The 23051-nt window shown below is 38.8% G+C and overlaps 1 protein-coding gene across 1 annotated transcript in view; it reads right to left on the bottom strand.

Annotated features, from left to right (window-relative positions):
• LOC107671583 (serine-rich adhesin for platelets-like) overlaps positions 1-22153 on the bottom strand; it is a 33292-nt gene extending 11139 nt beyond the window's left edge. The window contains exons 1-29 of the mRNA XM_016464495.1: positions 22120-22153; positions 21776-22036; positions 21388-21657; positions 20910-21167; positions 18361-18630; positions 17729-17992; positions 17403-17596; positions 15507-15828; positions 15028-15291; positions 14639-14902; positions 14178-14438; positions 13704-13964; positions 12817-13077; positions 12430-12690; positions 10657-10917; positions 10316-10579; positions 9119-9379; positions 8640-8903; positions 8251-8514; positions 7789-8049; positions 7030-7299; positions 6649-6909; positions 5186-5338; positions 3918-4085; positions 2819-3079; positions 2432-2692; positions 1512-1763; positions 1113-1373; positions 520-780 (exon numbers count right to left, since the gene is read on the bottom strand). Of these exons, the coding sequence (XP_016319981.1) occupies positions 520-780; positions 1113-1373; positions 1512-1763; positions 2432-2692; positions 2819-3079; positions 3918-4085; positions 5186-5338; positions 6649-6909; positions 7030-7299; positions 7789-8049; positions 8251-8514; positions 8640-8903; positions 9119-9379; positions 10316-10579; positions 10657-10917; positions 12430-12690; positions 12817-13077; positions 13704-13964; positions 14178-14438; positions 14639-14902; positions 15028-15291; positions 15507-15828; positions 17403-17596; positions 17729-17992; positions 18361-18630; positions 20910-21167; positions 21388-21657; positions 21776-22036; positions 22120-22153 (7168 nt within the window). The remainder of the gene's footprint in view (positions 1-519; positions 781-1112; positions 1374-1511; positions 1764-2431; positions 2693-2818; positions 3080-3917; positions 4086-5185; positions 5339-6648; positions 6910-7029; positions 7300-7788; positions 8050-8250; positions 8515-8639; positions 8904-9118; positions 9380-10315; positions 10580-10656; positions 10918-12429; positions 12691-12816; positions 13078-13703; positions 13965-14177; positions 14439-14638; positions 14903-15027; positions 15292-15506; positions 15829-17402; positions 17597-17728; positions 17993-18360; positions 18631-20909; positions 21168-21387; positions 21658-21775; positions 22037-22119) is intronic.
• Between the last annotated feature and the right edge of the window lie 898 nt (positions 22154-23051).

Raw genomic sequence — 23051 nt, 5'->3', positions numbered from 1 at the left:
TTAATTATAAAAACAAAATATTAACAAATTAAATAAATATACATAAAAATATATATTTTTAATAAATTGTTATTAAAATACATGATTATGATTAATAATAATAATACTCATTTTCTGATTAAAGACCCAAGATGAGATATCAGAATTTTTATTACTCTGTATAATGCTGTACCTGTAGTGAGGTATACAGGTGCACTGGCGTCGCTTTGGCAGTGGCCTCTGTGGGCGGTGACAGTGAAAGTGTAGGTCTCTCCACAGCTCAGAGTAGAGAAGGAACAAACAGAGTTGGTGGAGTTACAGAGCTGGTATCCTCCTTCTGCACTGACGGCTCGGGCGATGTAGTAATCAGCGCCTTCTCTCACTTCCCAAGACATCACAGACATTTTGTTACCGCACAGTTTATTGACTTCTGGCTGCAGTGGTGCACAGGGTCCTGCAGGGTGGTCACAGAAAGGTTGTACCCTAATTAGTGTGCTTCAAATTTTAACCCCTTCTACACATAATGCTTTGTAAACTCACTGGACTGAAACGTGACATTGGTGGTGGAGGTCATTTGGCACTGCTGGTTTGTAGAGGCGAAGGTGAGGTTAAATTGCTGATCACACTGCAGGGAGGAGATGTTACAGTGGTTCTGACTGGTTGAGCAGGAGACTGTTTGACCTTCTGACCCCAAAGCGGTCACGGAGTAATTCTCCGCCCCAGCAATGGAACTCCAGGACACTAGAACTGAATCTGTAGCACAGTCCACCAGAGCAGACACACTGGTGGACAGACATGGTGCTGAAAAATACAGAAGAAGCATATTTATTAACTATGATGTATCCTTTTTGCTAGCACATACACTTCTGGTCAAAAGTTTGGAAAATTATGATTTTATATTCTGGTGATGGCAAAGCTGATGGCTGCTTCAGAATCCTTTAGAAATTATTTAAATATGTGCAATTTATGTGCAAAATATTTAAATAAATGTGCAATGAATCGTGCAAAAAAGGCCAGAAACATGGTCAGTTCTGGTTTAATTTCGGCCTTTGGTACTAGAGGAATTTGCTGTAACGGGAAAAATATTTTTGTGCAGTTACAATATTGTTTGTTTTTATTTGTTTTTTACTGACCTGATGTCATGTTGACCCCTATGCTGTCAGAGCTGTTGAACACCTCACCGATGGCACGGACTCTGACATAGTACACTGTTCCACAGGTGAGATCAAATAAACTGCAGTATGTATGATTTGTCCGACAGGAAGTGGAATGACCATTTCTGCCTTCCAGGAATGCAGCGTATCCCACTGCCAAATGGCTAGGCTCCCAGGAAACAGTAGCACTGTGGGTGGCGCAGTTTAGGCTAGCTTTGACATTCTGAGGAGGACAGGGTTCTGCAATGACATGAAGTAAATGACACTGATTCAAGACGAACATCATGCAGGTTTGGAATGACATGAGGGTGAGTAAATAATGACAGAATGTTAATTTTGTGTGAATATTCCTTTAAAATCAGTGGTCACATGACTGACCTGTCTTGATAGGATCAGAGGCCACAGTGTCACTGCAGACACTGTTGTGAGCCGTCACACTGACGTTGTAGATCTGACCACAACCCAGGTCTGGGAAGGTGCAGCTCGTGTTAGAGGTCTCACAGGTCACCATCAGGCCCTCGAGGGTCACAGCCTCTGCTGTGAAGTTGGCACCACCTTTAGTGACATCCCAGGAGAGCAGAGCGGTGGAAGGACTGTACTGCACTGTCAGATGCTGAGGAACACACGGACCTGCAATGGTATGATAACCATTTAATTTTAAGAATTGATGTACAAGATACATATTATATCCAAAAAAAGTGTAAAATAATGTATAATTTTCCTAGATAAAATCTAGAAAGAAAAAAGATATACAGGTGCATCTCAATAAATTAGAAATTTATTTAATGTAATAATTATATTTATTAATTTCTTTAAAAAAAATCATACTGACCCCAAACCTTTGAACAGTAGTGTATCATGAAAATGTTTTAAAATGTGCAGGACATACTACAGACCATAGTAGTCTGGGTGCTGAATCCCACAATGCAAAGCACTCAACTTTGTCCAGACAAACTCAACTCATTTGATTGATTTGCAAAGACATTTTTTTACACAAAATTGGAGATTTTATGCAAAATGAACCTATTTATTTTCACCTGAATGCCACTCACTAAATTAAACCTGCACTACAAAGTAATCAAGTCATGTGACAAGAAAGTAGCATTGTTTAAAACTTGTAAAAATGTTGCATAATCTGTTTTACATACCATTTCTTAAAAATAGTAAGATATATACAGTATATACTGCACATTATGCAGTGAACATAGCAATTAATTTAGCAGACAGTCTCTATGGGAACAAGATTGAGAAGTATAGAGTATATAGACAAGTATATGCATGTATGTGTTTCTATGTACCTGAGTTAGTGCTCACAGTAGCACTGGGAGGACTGCTACACAGATCATCTGACGCCGTCACATTGACGTGGTACAGCTGACCACACCTGAGCCCCGTCACATTACACTGTGAGCCCGTAGACTGGCAGGTGGTGGACAGTCCATTGCTGTCCTGCAAGGTGGCCGTGTAATACTGTCCTCCTGCACCAGGTGTCCATGATACCACTAAAGCATTTGTGACACAATCCACGGTGGGCAGGACATTACTTGGGGTGCAGGGCACTAGAACACAAGAAGCAAGATAAAACTTGAGTGTTAATTAATTCAGTGCCTTTCTTTTACAGTTTTTAAATGAAAAAGACATTCTTCAGCTTTAAAAAGAATCATGATATGAAATAAGAAACAAACCTGCTTGAACTTGAACAGGCGCACTGTTCCCACTGCTGCAGTTGCTGCCTTTTGCCTTCACTGTGATCGTGTAAGACTGTCCGCAGGTCAAAGTTAACAGGTCACAGGAAGTGGATGTTGAGGTGCAGTTAGCTGAAAGGCCATTAGCACTGCTGGCTGTCACTGTGTAAAGCTCCGCCCCTTGACTGCTCCCCCAGGTTACACTTGCTATGTTGCTGCTACAGCTTACACTGGCCAACACATTTTGTGGTACACAAGGACCTGGGTAAATTATAGAAAACAAAATGAGTACATAGTAGACTTATTATTTTAAAGCAGGGGTCTCCAAACTTGGTCCTGGAGGGCCGATGTCCCGCAGAGTTTAGCTCCAACTAGCCTCAACACACCTGCCTGGAAGTTTCTAGTATGCCTACTAAGACATTAATTAGCTGGTTCAGGTGTGTTTAATTAGGGTTGGAGCTAGTACTGCATTCATGCCATGTCATAATTACTATGATTTCGAGATGACAACACGTGACGTTCTACTTGGAGCTGTTCACACCCTTGGGCTCGGAACAATCGCATGCCTAAATATCAATGCCTAAACATAGCACCTAATGAATCTGAGGTGGTCAGGTGGTACAAGTTGTAGCTCTCAGAAAACTCCCAGTTCACAAGTTGTAATTACGAGTTCTGTGAGGACGTGAAAGCTTTTTACAAGTTGGTATCTCGTAATCATGGTAATTACGATATGGCGTGAATGCACCGTAAACTCTGCAGGACACCGGCCCTCCATGACCGAGTTTGGAGACCCCTGTTTTAAAGCAATATTCAGAATTATAGAAAAACAAAATGAGTACATGGTTGACTTATTATTTTAAAGGAATATTAAGAGTCCTGTCCGATTTAATGCTAGGTAAGTTCAGTACTGTATGTTTTACAAAAAAAATTAAAAATGTGGTAATGGAGCTTAAGTTGTATTTAACATGCAGTATTCTTTTTAAACAACATTTCAAATTTCAAATGCTGCATATTTTAATATATTATAAAATGTAACTTGTGATGAAAAGCTGAATTTTCAGCACCTTTACTCCAGTCACACGATCCTTTCAGGTCAAAGTTAACAGGTCACAGGAAGTGGATGTTGAGGTGCAGTTAGCTGAAAGGCCATTAGCACTGCTGGCTGTCACTGTGTAAAGCTCCGCCCCTTGACTGCTCCCCCAGGTTACACTTGCTATGTTGCTGCTACAGCTTACACTGGCCAACACATTTTGTGGTACACAAGGACCTGGGTAAATTATAGAAAACAAAATGAGTACATAGTAGACTTATTATTTTAAAGCAGGGGTCTCCAAACTTGGTCCTGGAGGGCCGATGTCCCGCAGAGTTTAGCTCCAACTAGCCTCAACACACCTGCCTGGAAGTTTCTAGTATGCCTACTAAGACATTAATTAGCTGGTTCAGGTGTGTTTAATTAGGGTTGGAGCTAGTACTGCATTCATGCCATGTCATAATTACTATGATTTCGAGATGACAACACGTGACGTTCTACTTGGAGCTGTTCACACCCTTGGGCTCGGAACAATCGCATGCCTAAATATCAATGCCTAAACATAGCACCTAATGAATCTGAGGTGGTCAGGTGGTACAAGTTGTAGCTCTCAGAAAACTCCCAGTTCACAAGTTGTAATTACGAGTTCTGTGAGGACGTGAAAGCTTTTTACAAGTTGGTATCTCGTAATCATGGTAATTACGATATGGCGTGAATGCACCGTAAACTCTGCAGGACACCGGCCCTCCATGACCGAGTTTGGAGACCCCTGTTTTAAAGCAATATTCAGAATTATAGAAAAACAAAATGAGTACATGGTTGACTTATTATTTTAAAGGAATATTAAGAGTCCTGTCCGATTTAATGCTAGGTAAGTTCAGTACTGTATGTTTTACAAAAAAAATTAAAAATGTGGTAATGGAGCTTAAGTTGTATTTAACATGCAATATTCTTTTTAAGCAACATTTCACATTTCAAATGCTGCATATTTTAATATATTATAAAATTATATAAGTAATTATTATAACTTATTCTTGTGATGAAAAGCTGAATTTTCAGCACCTTTACTCCAGTCACATGATCCTTGGGAAATCATTCTAATATGCTGATTTGGTGCTCATGAAACATTTCGTATTATTCTTATTATTATCAGTGTTGAAAACAGCTGTGCTGCTTAATAATTTTGTGGAAATTACGTTCAAAATAGTATTATTGATTTTTGGTAACATTATAAATCTCTTTACTGTCACTTTAATGTCTGTCAATTTAATTCTTCCTTGCTCAATAAAAGTATTTCTGTCATGACGACTCTCGGAAGGATTGGCATGGTAATGTACATGTTTCATTGGTCCTGCAGATGTACCTCTGTCCATTAGAGCATTCCATTGCCATCATAAAGGACAGAGCTCCATTGCCACTGGACCAGGACACACTTGCTGTGTTGCTGTCACAGTTCATTATGGACTGGATATTCAGTGGAGGGCATGGGGCTGAAGAGAAGAGAAAATAATGGCATTTAAAGGTGAAGGTTACGTATGTCATTTCCGCACCACTGGAGGCACCAATTACATTTTTTAAAAATAACTAGATTTTATTCAGTTTAAAAAAAAAATCTGAACATCAGTATGTTCGGAAAAGCATAAGCTTTCAAATTTTATCAAGAAATACAAACAATAAATGTCGTTTTGATGCTCTATCACAGGGGTCCTCAACTCTGGACCTTGAGATCCACTTTGCTGCAGAGTTTAGCTCCAACCTTAATCAAACACACCTGAACAAGCTAATCAAGGTCTTCAGGATTACTACAAAGTTGCAGGTAGGTGTATTTGATCCAGGTTGGAGCTAATCTCCTCCAGGAAACTGGATCTCGAGGTCCAGAGTTGAGGACCCCTGCTCTGTCATGTGGTGTGACAGATCTTTGTAGCCACCTCTGTTCATGCGTCAAGTTTGAAAGCAATCATGTCTTCCTCTTTACATCAAGTTATAGGCATGATTTAAACAAGAATGATAATCAGAAAGTATGTTGAAAAAAATTGTACAACTTACTAAAATGGGCCAGTGTTTCAAACTGCTAAAAGACGTCAATAAATCAGTTTGCAAACATCATAACATAACGTTAGCTTAGGAAAGTCATTCAGTGTCTATAGCTTGTTAGTTTGCTAGAAAAAACTGTAGAGAAGCATTGTGTGAAACCTGAATACTTGTTAGTGATGGCATAATTACTTTGACAGATTTATTCAAGACAATTTATGTTCATTTAAATGTTTATATTTCAACAAGGAATCTGAGTAGAAACATAATTATGCCTTCAGAAAATTTTATATAAAAACTCTTTATATAAAAATGTGTTTGTTTACAACTCAGTTTTTATTTGAGTGTTGATTATTATATCTGAAAATAAATAGCAACTGAATTTAATAGTTTTAAGCTTTAATATTTTAGTAATGTACCAAGTGAGAGTGTTCCCTGTATAGTTTACAGATTTATTTGAGAGATTTTTTTTCCTTAAGAAAAATAGCATGTACCTGAAATATTTCAAAATGAACTGATATCAAAGAAGCATCTGAATCAAACTGAATTGAGAGCATGTGAATCAGAATCTAATTGCGAAATCTGTGTCAATACTCAGGCCTACAGTCAAGTAGAAATGTCTGCTAGCAACAAACAGTGATTTAGTGAAAAGGGCTTGAGACATTTGTTTAAATTATTTATTTATGATTTATTACAGTTTCTGTCTAAAGAATCTGTATTTTCTTCTTTACAGTGTCTTCAAATGTCTGGACAAACTAGGCTTTGTTACCTGTCTCCCTCTGCAGTGTGTTACTAGCAGCACTGGTGCACTGGCCTTGCGTTGTATTCGCACTGAACGTATACGTCTGTCCACACTGCAGTCCTTCCACCACACATGAACCATTGTTGAAGACACCACATCCCAGCTGTTCACCCTGAGAGCTCACTGCGCTGACCGATAATGCATCTAGACTCAATCCTGACCAGTTCACCACAGCGGACCTTGAGCTACAGTTCAGAGCCACATCGTTCAGAACTGGCACACATGGAGCTGAAAGTCAGGGTAAAGAAAGGTGAAAGGAAACAGATTATTAAATATGAGTTTGAAAAAAATCTTGAGTTTAAGGACATTATAGTAATATTATTTTTTATACAATTTCTGATTCCTAACCTGTAATGAAGGAGTAGTCCTTGCTGGATTTGCTAGTACAGTTGTTTTTGGTAGCAGTGACAGTGACATTGTATTGGCTGCCACATTGCAGGTGGGCAAGAGTGCAGTTGAAGTTTGTCGTGGTACACTCCACACCACTAGAGGGCCCCAATGGGCCAATTGCTGTTGCCGTGTAATGAACCCCTGAAATGCCCAAGGAGCTCCACGACACTAAGACCGTGTTAGTAGAGCAGTCCAAAACCGCAGTGACAAAAGTAGGTGGACAGGGTGCTAAAGAAGAAACAGAAACACATATGCTGAGACTATTATTCTGCATGTCTCCAGTACTAAGCATTTAAGTCTTAAAGTCAACATGAAACTGTATTTGCAAACCGTTTACTTCAGTTTTGTGACATATACTTAAGTTTAAAAAGTGTAGAGCGTGACTTTGATTTGAGGAACAAGGGCTGCAACCACCATGAATATTGAGGGTACAACGTCCCCTCCAAAAATCAGATATGGCCAAAGTGTTCCTCACAATATTTGATATTTCTTGATGCTGCTCTGGTGCACTCCATTATGCACTGTTCTTTTGTCAAATGTTGCTGTTTTAAATTGAAAATATCTCCTTTACGTGATTCATGTAAATCGTAATTAAATGTGATGAGACAAGAAAGATTCATGGAGCCGTTTTCAGCATATTAGAGATACAATTGAGAGTGATTGTGTGCATATTTATTTAGAACGGAAGCTTTCAGCTTTGTCCAAATGCTACTGTACCTGCCGTGACCTGACTGGTCACACTGGCGTTGGAGCTACAGCCGTTGGCTTCTGCAACCACAGTGATATTGTACGTCTGCCCACAGCCAATTGCAGGGATTATGCAGGACTTGGAGGTGGAGTTACACACCAGAGTCTTGTCAGTGGATTTTGCTTGAGCATAGTAGATTTGCGCCCCTTTACTCGACTGCCAGCTAATTTGAACATCACCTGTTCGACAGTCTAAGAGCTGACTGACCACAGACTGAGGAGCACAGGGTGCTGGGAGACAAAGGTAAACAAAGTATTACTTTAGCATGTTTAAAATAATATTCCAAGTTAAAAACAAAGCTTTCTCAACAGAATCTGTGGTGTGCTGTCAAATACAAAATGTGAAGTACTGTCATCAAAGCACTTAACATGAGTTATTCAGTAAAAGTGTTTTTTTTTTCTCCAAATTTCAAATACTTAGAAAATACTTACCAGTATTGATGCGACGCACTTCACTACGTTGCCCAGTGCAGTCCACACTCATAGCTGTGACTGACACATTGTACACCTGACCACACAGCAGGCCGCTGATGTCACAGGAAGTGCTGCTGGAGTTGCAGGTTAGCGTTTGTCCATTATCATCTACTGCTGTTACTGTATAGTATGAAACAAGGCCACTAGATGCTGCCCAGGAAACAGATGCAGTGTCCGACCCACAGGATAATGACACATTGACTTGAGTGGGAACACATGGAGCTGGAAAGGAAAAGATTCATGCACAAAATCATAAGATTTTAGCACCATAGATCATTTGATGCCAGAAAAATCACCAAATTAGGTTTTAATCTAATTGCACTTTGTGTTATTATTTAATGTTATACCCGTGTCTAGAGTGACCAAGGTTTTAGAAGAGGTTGAACAGGTCCGGCCGTATCCTGTAACACTGATGTTATAGTGCTGACCACACGGCAGTGAACTGATGCTGCAGGAGGAGCCGTTGGTGAAGCAGTTGTGCTTTTGGGGGTCCTGGAAAGACTGCAGTATTGCATTGAAACTTAGCGAACCATTGCCTGGTGTCCAAGAAATGAGTGCTGAGTTGGTGCGGCAGTCCAGACTGGCTTGAATGCCAGTGTTGTGGCATGGTGCTGGATCATGACAAAAATGTTAATACATCAAAAAGCAGTATATGTTTTTACATTTACTGAATGGTGCTTGACATGAAAAAACTGCTAAGGTATTGCTGTATGGTTGCTAGGCTGTTCTGGGTGGTTGCTAGGTAGTTTCTTAATAGTTCAGAAAAAACTGAAGCCGGTCTGTTGTTTCAATCACTAATTATCACTAATGAGCTGAGTTCAAGTACCTGAGACGAGAGTGAAAGGCAGGCTAGCCGGGCCCATGCAGACACCATTCATGCCCATGACTGTGATGGAATATTCCTGGCCACACTGCAGGTTTGGGATATCACAGTGTGTAACAGTGTTGTTGCAGGACGTCTTGTACCCTTGGCTGCTTTCCGCCTTTACCAAGTACCAAGTGGCACCAAGTGCACTGTGCCAGGTGATGGAAGCAATGTTGGATGTACAGTTTAGAGCGGCAGCAACATTTGTGGGAATGCAGGGAGCTAGAGAAGAGGAAGTTATATGAAAAAATAGGTTATATATAAAAAGTGTACATATACAGTACTGTTCAAAAGTTTGTGTTAGTTTTTTTTTTTTAGGTTTTTTGAAAGACGTTTCGTATGCTCACCAAGGCTGCGTTTATTTTAACTAAAACCTTAATATTATGACATATTATTACAATTTTAAATAACTGTTTTCTATTTTAATATATTTTTAAAATGTCATTTATTCCTGTGATGTCAAAGCATAATTTTCAGCAGTCATTATTCCAGTCTTCAGTGTCACATGGTCCTTCAGAAATCATTCTTATATGCTGATTTGGTGCGCAAGAAAAAATCCTTATCAATTTTCAAAACAGTTGTTCTGCTCAGTATTTTTGCAGAAACCATGATAAAAATATTTTCAGGATTTTCTTTTTTTGATGAACAGAAAATCAAAAGATAATTTATTTGAAAATTAAATCTTTTGTAACATTATGTCTTTACTGTCACTTTTTATCAAATTAATGTGTTCTTACCGAATAAAATAATTAATTTCTTTAAAAAAAAAAAGATCTTATAAAAAACCAAAACAAATTCTTACTGACCCTAAACCTTTGAATGGTAGTGTATTATTTTTTTATTTGAAATACATGTGGACCCTAAAAAAATGTGGACACTTAAGCTACGTTTAAAAATGAATGAATGTCAATGAATTAAATAGCATAAGTGTTTTGTGGTTTAGCGGGTCATATTCATAGTTAATGTGATGAACTACACCTGTGGTTACTCAGGATATATATGTAGATATATACATAATTGGGTAAAATAAACCAGCAAATGCCACTTGTTTCTATCTAATACACTGAAAATCATACATCTAATGTATTTAAAGGCCAAATTATTTGTGCACATTGTTATGAATCACATATATTAGCAAAAGTTAACATGAGCTGTCACCTGTTACCACCACAGCTTTAGGTTGAGAGCTGCTGTTGCAGGTGGTGTCATCAGCTTGGACAGTCACATTTAGTCTCATCCCACACGGCAGAGAGGTCAGCTGACAGGAGGTTCCCATAGAGTGACAAGAAGCTAAGCGTTGCTGCTGCCCGTCTGTTGCCATTGCTGTGTACCCATTAGCTCCTGCGCTGGCAGCCCATGTCACGTTGGCCGTGTTGGTGTCACACTGGAGCACAGTTGTGATGTTTTGAGGGTCACAGGGAGCTAAAGGAGATACGCAGTCAGTTTCAAAGATCTGTTATTACTGTGTAAACATGCATGCATGCTCACATGACTGTTACCTGACTGTATCTGAATGGGTGTGGATGGCAGACTCCTGCATTGACCATCATTCCTTGTGACTGTGACGTTGTAGTTCATTCCACAGAGCAGGTCTGCGAATGTGCAGTTGTTAGAGCTGGTGCTGCAATTAACTGTGGGTCCATGTTCATCCTGCAGTACTGCTGTGTACAGACTCCCATCCTGAAGGGCCTGCCAGCTTACTATCACGTTGTTCGATGCACAGTCTCTAGTGACCCCCACACTGACTGGAGCACATGGAGCTACAATAGAAAATGTATTAGATTTACTTTGTGTACATCAAAAATGCATTTGTTTTACTTTTATATAAAAGTATAAAAACACAGTAAAACACGGATCAATTAATATATAAAATGATGAATAGATCAATAAAAAGACCATATTATTTGTCTTTTTTGTTTTAATTTTAAAAGTCCTTCCTGTTTATTTTTTGTTACGTTTATGTTATTTTTACCTTTTGAATATCTGGGCAACTTGATTCATCCTCTCTTATTGTTTTATTTTGCATTTTAAAAGTATGTCCCTTTTTCTTCGTCCTTTTTTATTTTTGTTTATTCAACATTTTAAATATCTGGCCACTTTTATTTATCCTTTTTTTTTTTTATCTGGGCCTTTTTATTCATCTTTTATTTTTACCTTATTTGTTATTTTACACTTTAAATATTTTACCTTTTATTTATCCCCTTTTATTTTTTGTTTTACATAATTTTTTATTTTACATTTTAGATGTCCGGTCTCTTTTATTCCTCATTTTAATGTTTTTTTTTTACACAATTTGTATTTTAAAGGGGAGGTCTAATGCTATTTGAAGTGAAGTGTGACGAAGTGACGTGACATGTGGCCAAGTATGGTGACCCATACTCGAAATTAGTGCTCTGCATTTATCCCATCCAAAGTGCACACACACAGCAGTGAACACACACACACACCGTGAACACACACCCGGAGCAGTGGGCAGCCATTTTTTTGCTGCGGCGCCTGGGGAGCAGTTGGGGGTTCGACACCTTGCTCAAGGGCACCTCAGTCGTGGTATTGAAGGTGGGAGAGAGCGCTGTACATTCACTCCCCCCACCTACAATCCCTGCCTGTACGAGACTCGAACCCGCAACCTTTGGGTTACGAGTCCGACTCTCTAACTACTAGGCCACGACTATTTCATGCATTTTGACTTATTTACGCTGTTAAAGAGTTGGATTCCACAACCATTACTCCAGTCTTCAGTGTCACATGATTCTTCAGAAAGGAACATTTATTTAATGTAATAATTATATTTATTAATTTCTTTAAAAAAAATCATACTGACCCCAAACCTTTGAACAGTAGTGTATCATGAAAATGTTTTAAAATGTGCAGGACATACTACAGACCATAGTAGTCTGGGTGCTGAATCCCACAATGCAAAGCACTCGACTTTTTCCAGACAAACTCAACTCATTTGTTTGATTTGCAAAGACATTTTATGCAAAATGAACCTATTTATTTTCACCTGAATGCCACTCACTGAATTAAACCTGCACTGCAAAGTAATCAGGTCATGTGACAAGAAAGTAGCATTGTTTAAAACTTGTAAAAATGTTGCATAATCTGTTTTACATACTATTTCTTAAAAATAGTAAGCAGTATACAGTATATACTGCACATTATGCAGTGAACAGTGAACATAGCAATTCGTTTAGCAGAAAGTCTCTATGGGAACAAGAGTGAGAAGTATAGAGTATATAGACAAGTATATGCATGTATGTGTTTCTATGTACCTGAGTTAGTGTTCACAGTAGCACTGGGAGGACTGCTACACAGATCATCTGACGCCGTCACATTGACGTGGTACAGCTGACCACACCTGAGCCCCGTCACATTACACTGTGAGCCCGTAGACTGGCAGGTGGTGGACAGTCCATTGCTGTCCTGCAAGGTGGCCGTGTAATACTGTCCTCCTGCACCAGGTGTCCATGATACCACTAAAGCATTTGTGACACAATCCACGGTGGGCAGGACATTACTTGGGGTGCAGGGCACTAGAACACAAGAAGCAAGATAAAACTTGAGTGTTAATTCATTCAGTGCCTTTCTTTTACAGTTTTTAAATGAAAAAGACATTCTTCAGCTTTAAAAAGAATCATGATATGAAATAAGAAACAAACCTGCTTGAACTTGAACAGGCGCACTGTTCCCACTGCTGCAGTTGCTGCCTTTTGCCTTCACTGTGATCGTGTAAGACTGTCCGCAGGTCAAAGTTAACAGGTCACAGGAAGTGGATGTTGAGGTGCAGTTAGCTGAAAGGCCATTAGCACTGCTGGCTGTCACTGTGTAAAGCTCCGCCCCTCGACTGCTCCCCCAGGTTACACTTGCTATGTTGCTGCTACAGCTTACACTGGCCAACACGTTTTGTGGTACACAAGGACCTGGGTAAATTATAGAAAACAAAATGAGCACATGGCAGAGTTATTATTTTAAAGCAATATTCAGAGATATAGAAAACAAAATGAGTACATGGTTGACTTATTATTTTAAAGGCATATTCAAAGTCCTGCCCGCTTGAATGCTAGGTAAGTTTAATAGTGTGTTTTGTGTCATTTTTACAAAAAAAAAAAAAAACGTGGTAATGGAGCTTAAGTTGTATTTAACATGCAATATTCTTTTTAAGCAACATTTCACATTTCAAATGCTGCATATTTTAATATATTATAAAATTATATAAGTAATTATTATAACTTATTCTTGTGATGAAAAGCTGAATTTTCAGCACCTTTACTCCAGTCACATGATCCTTGGGAAATCATTCTAATATGCTGATTTGGTGCTCATGAAACATTTCGTATTATTCTTATTATTATCAGTGTTGAAAACAGTTGTGCTGCTGTGGAAATTACGTTCAAAATAGCATTTATTTAAAATAGAGATTTTTGGTAACATTATAAATGTATTTACTGTCACTTTAATGTCTGTCAATTCATCCTTGCTCAATAAAAGTATTAAAAACTTTTGAACGCTAATATTCACCATATTTCAATATAACAGTTTCTCTTACCTGTTATGACAGGTGATCCAGTCCCTTCAGAGCTGTTGCAGGAACGTCCCTCTGCCACTACCTTAACTGTGCATGTTTGTCCGCATGCCATGTTAGTGATGTCACATCCTGTTTCATTGGTCCTGCAGATGTACCTCTGTCCATTAGAGCATTCCATTGCCATCATAAAGGACAGAGCTCCATTGCCACTGGACCAGGACACACTTGTTGTGTTGCTGTCACAGTTCATTATGGACTGGATATTCAGTGGAGGGCATGGGGCTGAAGAGAAGAGAAAATAATGGTATTTAAAGGTGAAGGTTACGCATGTCATTTCCACACCAGTAGAGGCAACAATTACATTTTCAAAAATAACTAGATTTTATTCAGTTTAAAAAAAAACAAACAAAAGTAATCTGAACATGAGTAGTGCTATGGTGTTGCTATATGGCTTCTAGAATGGAAGCTTTCAGCTTTGTCCAAATGCTACTGTACCTGCCGTGACCTGACTGGTCACACTGGCGTTGGAGCTACAGCCGTTGGCTTCTGCAACCACAGTGATATTGTACGTCTGCCCACAGCCAATTGCAGGGATTATGCAGGACTTGGAGGTGGAGTTACACACCAGAGTCTTGTCAGTGGATTTTGCTTGAGCATAGTAGATTTGCGCCCCTTTACTCGACTGCCAGCTAATTTGAACATCACCTGTTCGACAGTCTAAGAGCTGACTGACCACAGACTGAGGAGCACAGGGTGCTGGGAGACAAAGGTAAACAAAGTATTACTTTAGCATGTTTAAAGTAATATTCCAAGTTAAAAACAAAGCTTTCTCAACAGAATCTGTGGTGTGCTGTCAAATACAAAATGTGAAGTACTGTCATCAAAGCACTTAACACGAGTTATCCAGTAAAAGTGTTTTTTTTTCTCCAATTTTCAAATACTTTGAAAATACTTACCAGTATTGATGCGACGCACTTCACTACGTTGCCCAGTGCAGTCCACACTCATAGCTGTGACTGACACATTGTACACCTGACCACACAGCAGGCCGCTGATGTCACAGGAAGTGCTGCTGGAGTTGCAGGTTAGCGTTTGTCCATTATCATCTACTGCTGTTACTGTATAGTATGAAACAAGGCCACTAGATGCTGCCCAGGAAACAGATGCAGTGTCCGACCCACAGGATAATGACACATTGACTTGAGTGGGAACACATGGAGCTGGAAAGGAAAAGATTCATGCACAAAATCATAAGATTTTAGCACCATAGATCATTTGATGCCAGAAAAATCACCAAATTAGGTTTTAATCTAATTGCACTTTGTGTTATTATTTAATGTTATACCCGTGTCTAGAGTGACCAAGGTTTTAGAAGAGGTTGAACAGGTCCGGCCGTATCCTGTAACACTGATGTTATAGTGCTGACCACACGGCAGTGAACTGATGCTGCAGGAGGAGCCGTTGGTGAAGCAGTTGTGCTTTTGGGGGTCCTGGAAAGACTGCAGTATTGCATTGAAACTTAGCGAACCATTGCCTGGTGTCCAAGAAATGAGTGCTGAGTTGGTGCGGCAGTCCAGACTGGCTTGAATGCCAGTGTTGTGGCATGGTGCTGGATCATGACAAAAATGTTAATACATCAAAAAGCAGTATATGTTTTTACATTTACTGAATGGTGCTTGCTATGAAAAAACTGCTAAGGTATTGCTGTATGGTTGATAGGGTGTTCTGGGTGGTTGCTAGAAAGTTTCTTAATAGTTCAGAAAAAACTGAAGCCGGTCTGTTGTTTCAATCACTAATTATCACTAATGAGCTGAGTTCAAGTACCTGAGACGAGAGTGAAAGGCAGGCTAGCCGGGCCCATGCAGACACCATTCATGCCCATGACTGTGATGGAATATTCCTGGCCACACTGCAGGTTTGGGATATCACAGTGTGTAACAGTGTTGTTGCAGGACGTCTTGTACCCTTGGCTGCTTTCCGCCTTTACCAAGTACCAAGTGGCACCAAGTGCACTGTGCCAGGTGATGGAAGCAATGTTGGATGTACAGTTTAGAGCGGCAGCAACATTTGTGGGAATGCAGGGAGCTAGAGAAGAGGAAGTTATATGAAAAAATAGGTTATATATAAAAAGTGTACATATACAGTACTGTTCAAAAGTTTTTTGAAAGACGTTTCGTATGCTCACCAAGGCTGCATTTATTTTAACTAAAACCTTAATATTATGACATATTATTAAAATTTTAAATAACTGTTTTCTATTTTAATATATTTTTAAAATGTCATTTATTCCTGTGATGTCAAAGCATAATTTTTAGCAGCCATTATTCCAGTCTTCAGTGTCACATGATCCTTCAGAAATCATTCTAATATGCTGATTTGGTGTGCAAGGAAACATTCTTATCAATTTTCAAAACAGTTATTCTGCTCAAAATTTTGCAGAAACCATGATACATTTTTTCAAGGTTTTTTTTTTTTTTTTTGATGGTGATGAACAGAAAATTCAAAAGATCATTTATTTGAAATTTAAATCTTTTGTAACCTCATAAATGTCTTTACAGTAATGTGTTCTTACTGAATAAAATAATTAATTTCTTTCCAAAAAACAAAACAATATGATCTTATAAATAATTTAAAAAAAATCTAAACCTTTGAATGGTAGTGTGTTGTTTTTTTTATTTCTTTGTTTGTTTGAAATACATGTGGACCCTAAAAAAATGTGGACACTTAAGCTACGTTTAAAAATGAATGAACGTCAATTAATTAAATGACATAAGTGTTTTGTGGTTTAGCGGGTCATATTCATAGTTAATGTGATGAACAGCCGTGGTTACTTAGTATATATTTATAGATACATAATTGGATAAAACAAACAAGCAAATGCCACTTTTCTATCTAATGCATTGAAATTCATACATCTAATGTATTTAAAGGCCAAATTATTTGTGCACATTGTTATGAATCACATATATTAGCAAAAGTTAACATGAGCTGTCACCTGTTACCACCACAGCTTTTAGATTTACTTTGTGTACATCAGTAATTCATTTGTTTTACTTTTATATAAAAGTTTAAAAACACAGTTCGATTAATATAAAAAATGCTAGATAAAAGATTTTTTAAAAGATAAATATAAAGACCATATTATCCTTCCTGTTTATTTTTTGTTACGTTATTGTTATTTTTACTTTTGAAATATCTGGTCAACTTTATTCATCCTCTCTTATTGTTTTATTTTACTTTTTAAAAGTATGTCCTTTTCCTTCATCCTTTTTTATTTTTGTTTATTTAACTTTTTAAATATCTGGCTACTTTTATTCATCCCATTTTATTTTTTTATTTTAATTATTTGTTATATTACATTTTAAATATCTGGCCTCTTTTATTTATCCTGTTTTATTTTTTATTTTACTTTTTTAACTTTTTTTTTTTATTTTACATTATTCACTATTTTACACTTTAAATATTTTACCTTTTATTCATACCATTTAATTTTTATTTTATATTATTTTACATTTTAAATATCTGGCATCTTTTATTCATCACCTTTTATTTTTTGTTTTTACATAATTTGTAATTTTACATTTTAGATGTCCGGTCTCTTTCATTCCTCATTTGAATGTTTTTTAATTATTATTATTGATTTTTTTTTTTACCCGTCTGCAGGGTGACATGATGACTCTCAGCACTGTTGCATTGCAGGTTAGTTGTCTTGACATTCACATCATACATCTCGCCGCATCTCAGGTTTGGGAATGTGCACTCTGCCGCCATGGCAGCGCAGGTGTGAATTGTACCATCTATATGCTTTGCCGATCCAATGTAGAAGATGGCACCGTTGGCATTGTCCCATGTGAGAGAGGCAGATTCTGAACTACAAGTCTTCACAGCGGACACGTTCTGAGGTATGCAGGGAACTACGGTGGGAGATATAGTGTATAGTATCACCATCTAAAACCATGCCACAGTACTTTTTTTGTAAGTTCATATTCATATGCCAATGTATTTACATTGCAATTGGTATTACCACAGTACCCAGAATCACTCACCTGTCTCTGCCACCTCTCCCAGCACAGGATCAGTAGTACATTCACCATTTGTGGCAACAATCCACACGCTCAGGCTCTCTCCGCAATCCAGATCTGTTAGCGTGCAGCTTGTGTTTGCAGACGTACAGTTGTAGAAATCTTTACGATTACCGCGGGCCTCCACAATGTAGGTCTCGGCTCCTGTGGCCTCATCCCAAGTAATGACGGCACTGCTGATGCTATTACAGTTTGCTATTGTGTAGATGTTCTGCGGTAAACATGGGGCTACATGGGTAAGGAGACAGAGGGGGCCAAAATGAATAATTATATGTAAAACAAGTAACAGTGTTGATGTTGCAATTTGCAAAGTGTCATAATCCAGTTCAATTCAGTTCTAATTTTTTTTCTCTCATCCAATTGTGTTAGTGCTGTTAAATCGATAATATAACTGAATATGAATTGTCTTTTAAATGTATTTTAAACTCCAAAACAAACACACAAACAGAAACAGCTGCAAAATTATGTGTCTCTCATTTTAGTGATTGTGAAATACCAATAGCACCAGTATCCATTTTACAAGTTATAGCTGTATAACAGTGTCATATCATGGAAAATTAAATATTTATCCATTTGTACCAAAATGGATGACTCACCTGTTTTGATCACCACACCGTCTGTGTATCCACTGTTGCAGTCTAGTCCTCCGGAGTAGATGGATCTGACATAGAAGCTGTAGGTTTGACCACAGACGGTGTCGGTGAAATAACAGGAGGTGTCCACAGTGAGGCATTCAGTTACCAGTTGGTCCGAGTCCACAGCTATGGCGAAGTAATAAGCCGTGTTGTTGGTGGAATCCCACGAGAACAAGATGACGTTAGTGGAACACTCACGGTACAGCTTTAGTGCTTTGGGTTGGCAGGGTGCTGTTTGTTTGAGAGATGGGGGAGAGAAATTAATTTGCTGGTGAAATATACAATTCCTTTTTGGTTTAAAGGGACAGTTCACCCAGAAATGAAAATCCTCATCATTTACTTACGGTCATGTTGTTCAAAACCTGTATGACTTACTTTCTTCTGTCGAACACAAAAGAAGATAATTTCAAGAATAACTGCTGTTTTTGTCCATACAATGAAAGTAAATGGGGTCCAAAGTAATGAGTAATGATGACAGAATTTTCATTTTTGGGTGCACTATCCCTTTAAGAGAGACACTGAGAGTAGATAAAAATACAAGCTGAGAAAGATAACCTTAGAGAAGGCAGGTAGATTTACTAACTTAAAGGGGTCATATGATGCGATATCGGCTTTCACTGTGGATGAAGCGGAGTCCAGCCCGGGGTCATCACATTTGGTTGCCACAAGCCCGCCGGACGCTCCTTCGTCGAATCCGCACTCTAGGCCTCCGGCCTCCGCTCACTCAAGGCCGCGGTGTGTGACGCTGTTTCGTTGTGAAAGCGAAACTACTTTGTTTGGCCTTCCAAAAGAGGACACGACTAGAAATCGGTGGTTAAGTTGTATTTACAACACTGTTCCAAAACAGTTCAACTTGGTATCTATCAGATTATGCTAACCAACACTGTATTTATCCTACTGTAAGGGTAGGTTTAGGGTTGGGGTAGGTGTACATGTTAATAAAGCCTCACACCTTATTAATATCATACTGGAAGCAAAATCTGATAGGTAGCACTTTTCGCTATCTAATTATGCTACCATCTACATTTTAATGGGAGGTAGCAAAATCTGACAGGGTAGCACAAATCGTCAGAACACCGGCTGTTCTGACTCACAGACTGTAAGTACGTTTTTTTATATTTAAAGAATTTGCCACTGACGATTCAAACGCGAGTTTTTTGGGCAATGTAGAGTAGCACTTGTTGTTTGTCATTTCTCCGATCACAAATGCAGACATGGTTTTATGTTTACGCGGCGCGATGCAACGCGTAAAAAGACAGTATAAGTCATTATAATCCGTAATTATGTCACCACTGGATGCAACAAATGCCTCGTTTATAATGGGTTATCACAATATGGTAAGGCATCACAATATGGAAAGGGGCATAACATTTCCGTCACACGCTTGAGGTATTCACAATGCACTGGATAGCTGGCCAATCAGAGCACACCTCGCTTTTCAGACCGATGAGCTTTGTAAAAATCGACGCGTTTCAGAAAGGCTGGGCATAGAGGAGAAACAATAATGTACAGTATGTGGAAAATAATGTGTTTTTTGAACCTTAAACCGCATAAACATTTCATTACACCAAATACACAAAATAATGTTCTTTTTAGCAGCATCATATGAACCCTTTAAGGGCTAAGACTGATGCAGGACTCTGCCACCTGATACCGCATGACCTTTCATAAAACCTCAATAGACCATAGAGTTCATTTAATCTACATGACAGTAATTCCTGGGTGTGTTCCTCAACAGACTTGTTACACCATGAGAGGATTTCCTGCTCATCTCCCAGAGCAGGGGTTTTCAACCTTGACATGCGCCCCCCCAAGTTTGTCTAATTTCACTCGCGCTGTCTGAAAGACGGCTTTCTGTGTGTGCGCACACAGAAACAATCTATCACAGTACGCGAGTACCGCATTGAGATCTCTTTCATGCTGTCTTGCACTTGAATAGCTTAAAATCACTTTAATGTTTGATCTGACAAGACTTAAAACACGTGAGAATAATAAACGTTCTTGAGGAAGCTGCACTGGCCCAATCGTTCAGCTAGTTTAGGGGGGCTGAGATGACAGATAGGGGGGCTGAAGCCCACCTAAAAAGCACCACCCCTGGTATAGCATGCGTAATTATACTGAAACCTTATATATAACCAGCTTTCCTGATTCAGTGTGATGGCTGAGCCTGTTTCCGAGAGCACAACACGCCAATCCGTGGTTGGATTATTACCGACACGGCTAACCGTAAATCATCTTCCACTGTCAATAAGCGTGAGCGATAGCCGTGATATCGGAACTTGATCACGCCAACTCTGCCCTAACTGTCGACTGATCAGCAGTGGGACTAATCAGATTGCCCCCTAGTGGATGGCTAAAGATTTGCTAGATTGTATTCATAATTACTCGAGTGTATGCCTCTGAATTAACAGTTTCTCGCTCCCCCCTTAAGTTCTTTCACAAGTTGAAAACCCCTGTCCCAGAGGACTGGATGAGGTGTGAGTGTGACCTTTGAGAAAGGACATCTTTACCTGTCTCGAAGATGTAGCTGCCATCAGAAGTGCTTTCACAGTTAGCGAAGGCTGTGATCCGTACAGAGTATCGTTCTCCACAGACCAGCATCAAGACCTGGCAGGTGGTGTCCGTGGAAGTGCAGTTGAGCGACCGGCCTTGACCATCTGTAATGACGGCATGGTACGACGTGGCACCAAAAACCACATCCCAACTGACCATTGCTGTAGAAGTAAGACAGCTGTACTCCACAGAGATGGAGGAAACTGTTGAAATGGCTGAGATAAACAAGAAGTAATATGTTAGAGTTCTGCATATCCAGATGCTGAAAAGACCAGCATTGATTTCTAGGCTGGTTTTAGTGTTGGTTCTGGACTAGAAGAAAGTCTTGGTTATGCAAGTCTAGAAGCATCCAAAACACATCAAGGCATAAATCTATTGCTTTATGATTTCATTCAAAGGTTTCACTCTGAAATGTTCTGCTTCATCTTGACTTACTGGAAGTTAAGTAGGTGACGTTGATGAACTCTCCTGGTTCCAGGAACATGTTGATGGATGCAACTCCTATTGTGTATGTTGTACACGGCTCCAGGTTTGAGATATTCGCTGCGGTACCAGTGACGTTCTTAAGAACCAGGGGAAATCCCGGCTTGTTATTGGCTATCACTGACACCTGGTAGAGCAGGACTCCTGAAACATTGTTCCATGTTACGCGAGCCATGCTCTGCGTTAACTCTCTTACGGCCACGTTATTTGGTGGCTGCACCACTGTTGAACAAAAATATTTGCTAATTGTCAATTATAGAAAGGCAAGATTTCATTGACAGTATACCAAATCTGCCATAACGAAAATAGCACAAAACTGGAAAGAACCAAGTAGACTTACACGTTCTGATGGTTTTAACAAGGCTCTTGGAGCCAAGTCCTGCAGAATTGGCGGAATAAATGTAACAGCTGTATGAAGTGGCTTGCTGGAGGTTGTCTATCTGTCCACTTAGCGTGGTGAAAGTGAGGTTATGAGTCTCAGGATGGAAAGTTCCATTCACCACCAAAATGTATTTCTCGGCTCCTTGCGCACTGGACCACTCAAACCTGATCGAGCTGCTTGATATTGCCTTCGAATATGTTATTTGCGAGGCGGCAGGAACTGCATATACAAATGAAATGAAATTAATCATTTTAAAAAAATGTCAAAAAATGTGTTAAGATATGTGTGGGTCGACAACTTACTTGTCTGTGCTGTTGTGGAGTTGATGCATGACATATGATTTAACACAAACACTTTAAAAGTCACTAGATGAATTTGTCCTGGTCTTAAGCCTTGGACCAGTCTCTCCGCAATGGATGCAGCGAGTGTAATAGTGACAGGTGCTGTGTTGGTTGAATTCACAACCCTGACATCCAGAGTATAGCTTGTCGCACCTGGGAAAGTGTCCCATTTTACAAGCAGAGACGACGCAGTGGGTGATAATATTGATGTTATGTTACAGTCTGGAGGGAAACAAAAAAATGTTTTGTAAATATCTTCAAGGATCTTTTTGTAAGTCACTTCAAAATTTAATAGTGTGTAATAATACTATATATTTAGTTAAATACATTCCTAAACATTTATTATTTTTGCTCAAATATATATTTTCTAATCTCTATAAATTAAACAAAATTAAATTTACTGAACTGTGATACATAGTTAGTTCTACACTGTATTAATATTCTTAATACCTCTACTTATTACTAAAATAAATAATACAATAAATAGTAAATAAGAATTAAATACTTACTTGCAGTAGTAGCTTCTATTACCTTAGAACAAAGAAGAATGTGAGAGACAACTTAATCATTAGGACTTCAAACATAAAAAATGAACAATAAATCATTAACAGATCTTTTTTTTTTTGGACAGATTAATAAATACCTGTGCTACTGAAAACAGCGTTACAAAGATGAACAGTGTCCCTGGAAGATGCATCTCTGATTAGATGCATAAGGTGCTAATAAGTTAAGATACATACACTTTCTAATACAGAGAGAAATCTGAAATCTTTTGTGGCATGGTGCAAGTATACCTGCACTGTATGAACCAATCAGTGCATCCAAAATGAGGGCAGGTGGATGCCTCTGGGCTAAAGACATCATCCAAGTATCTCTGTGTGTGTGTGTGTGTG

Source organism: Sinocyclocheilus anshuiensis, unplaced genomic scaffold (genome assembly GCF_001515605.1).
Source record: "Sinocyclocheilus anshuiensis isolate Anshui unplaced genomic scaffold, SAMN03320099.WGS_v1.1 scaffold1149, whole genome shotgun sequence".
In the NCBI taxonomy this organism is placed as follows: Eukaryota; Metazoa; Chordata; class Actinopteri; order Cypriniformes; family Cyprinidae; genus Sinocyclocheilus; species Sinocyclocheilus anshuiensis.
The sequence above is the reverse complement of the archived record's forward strand: the minus strand, read 5'-3'. Positions and strand labels throughout refer to the sequence as shown.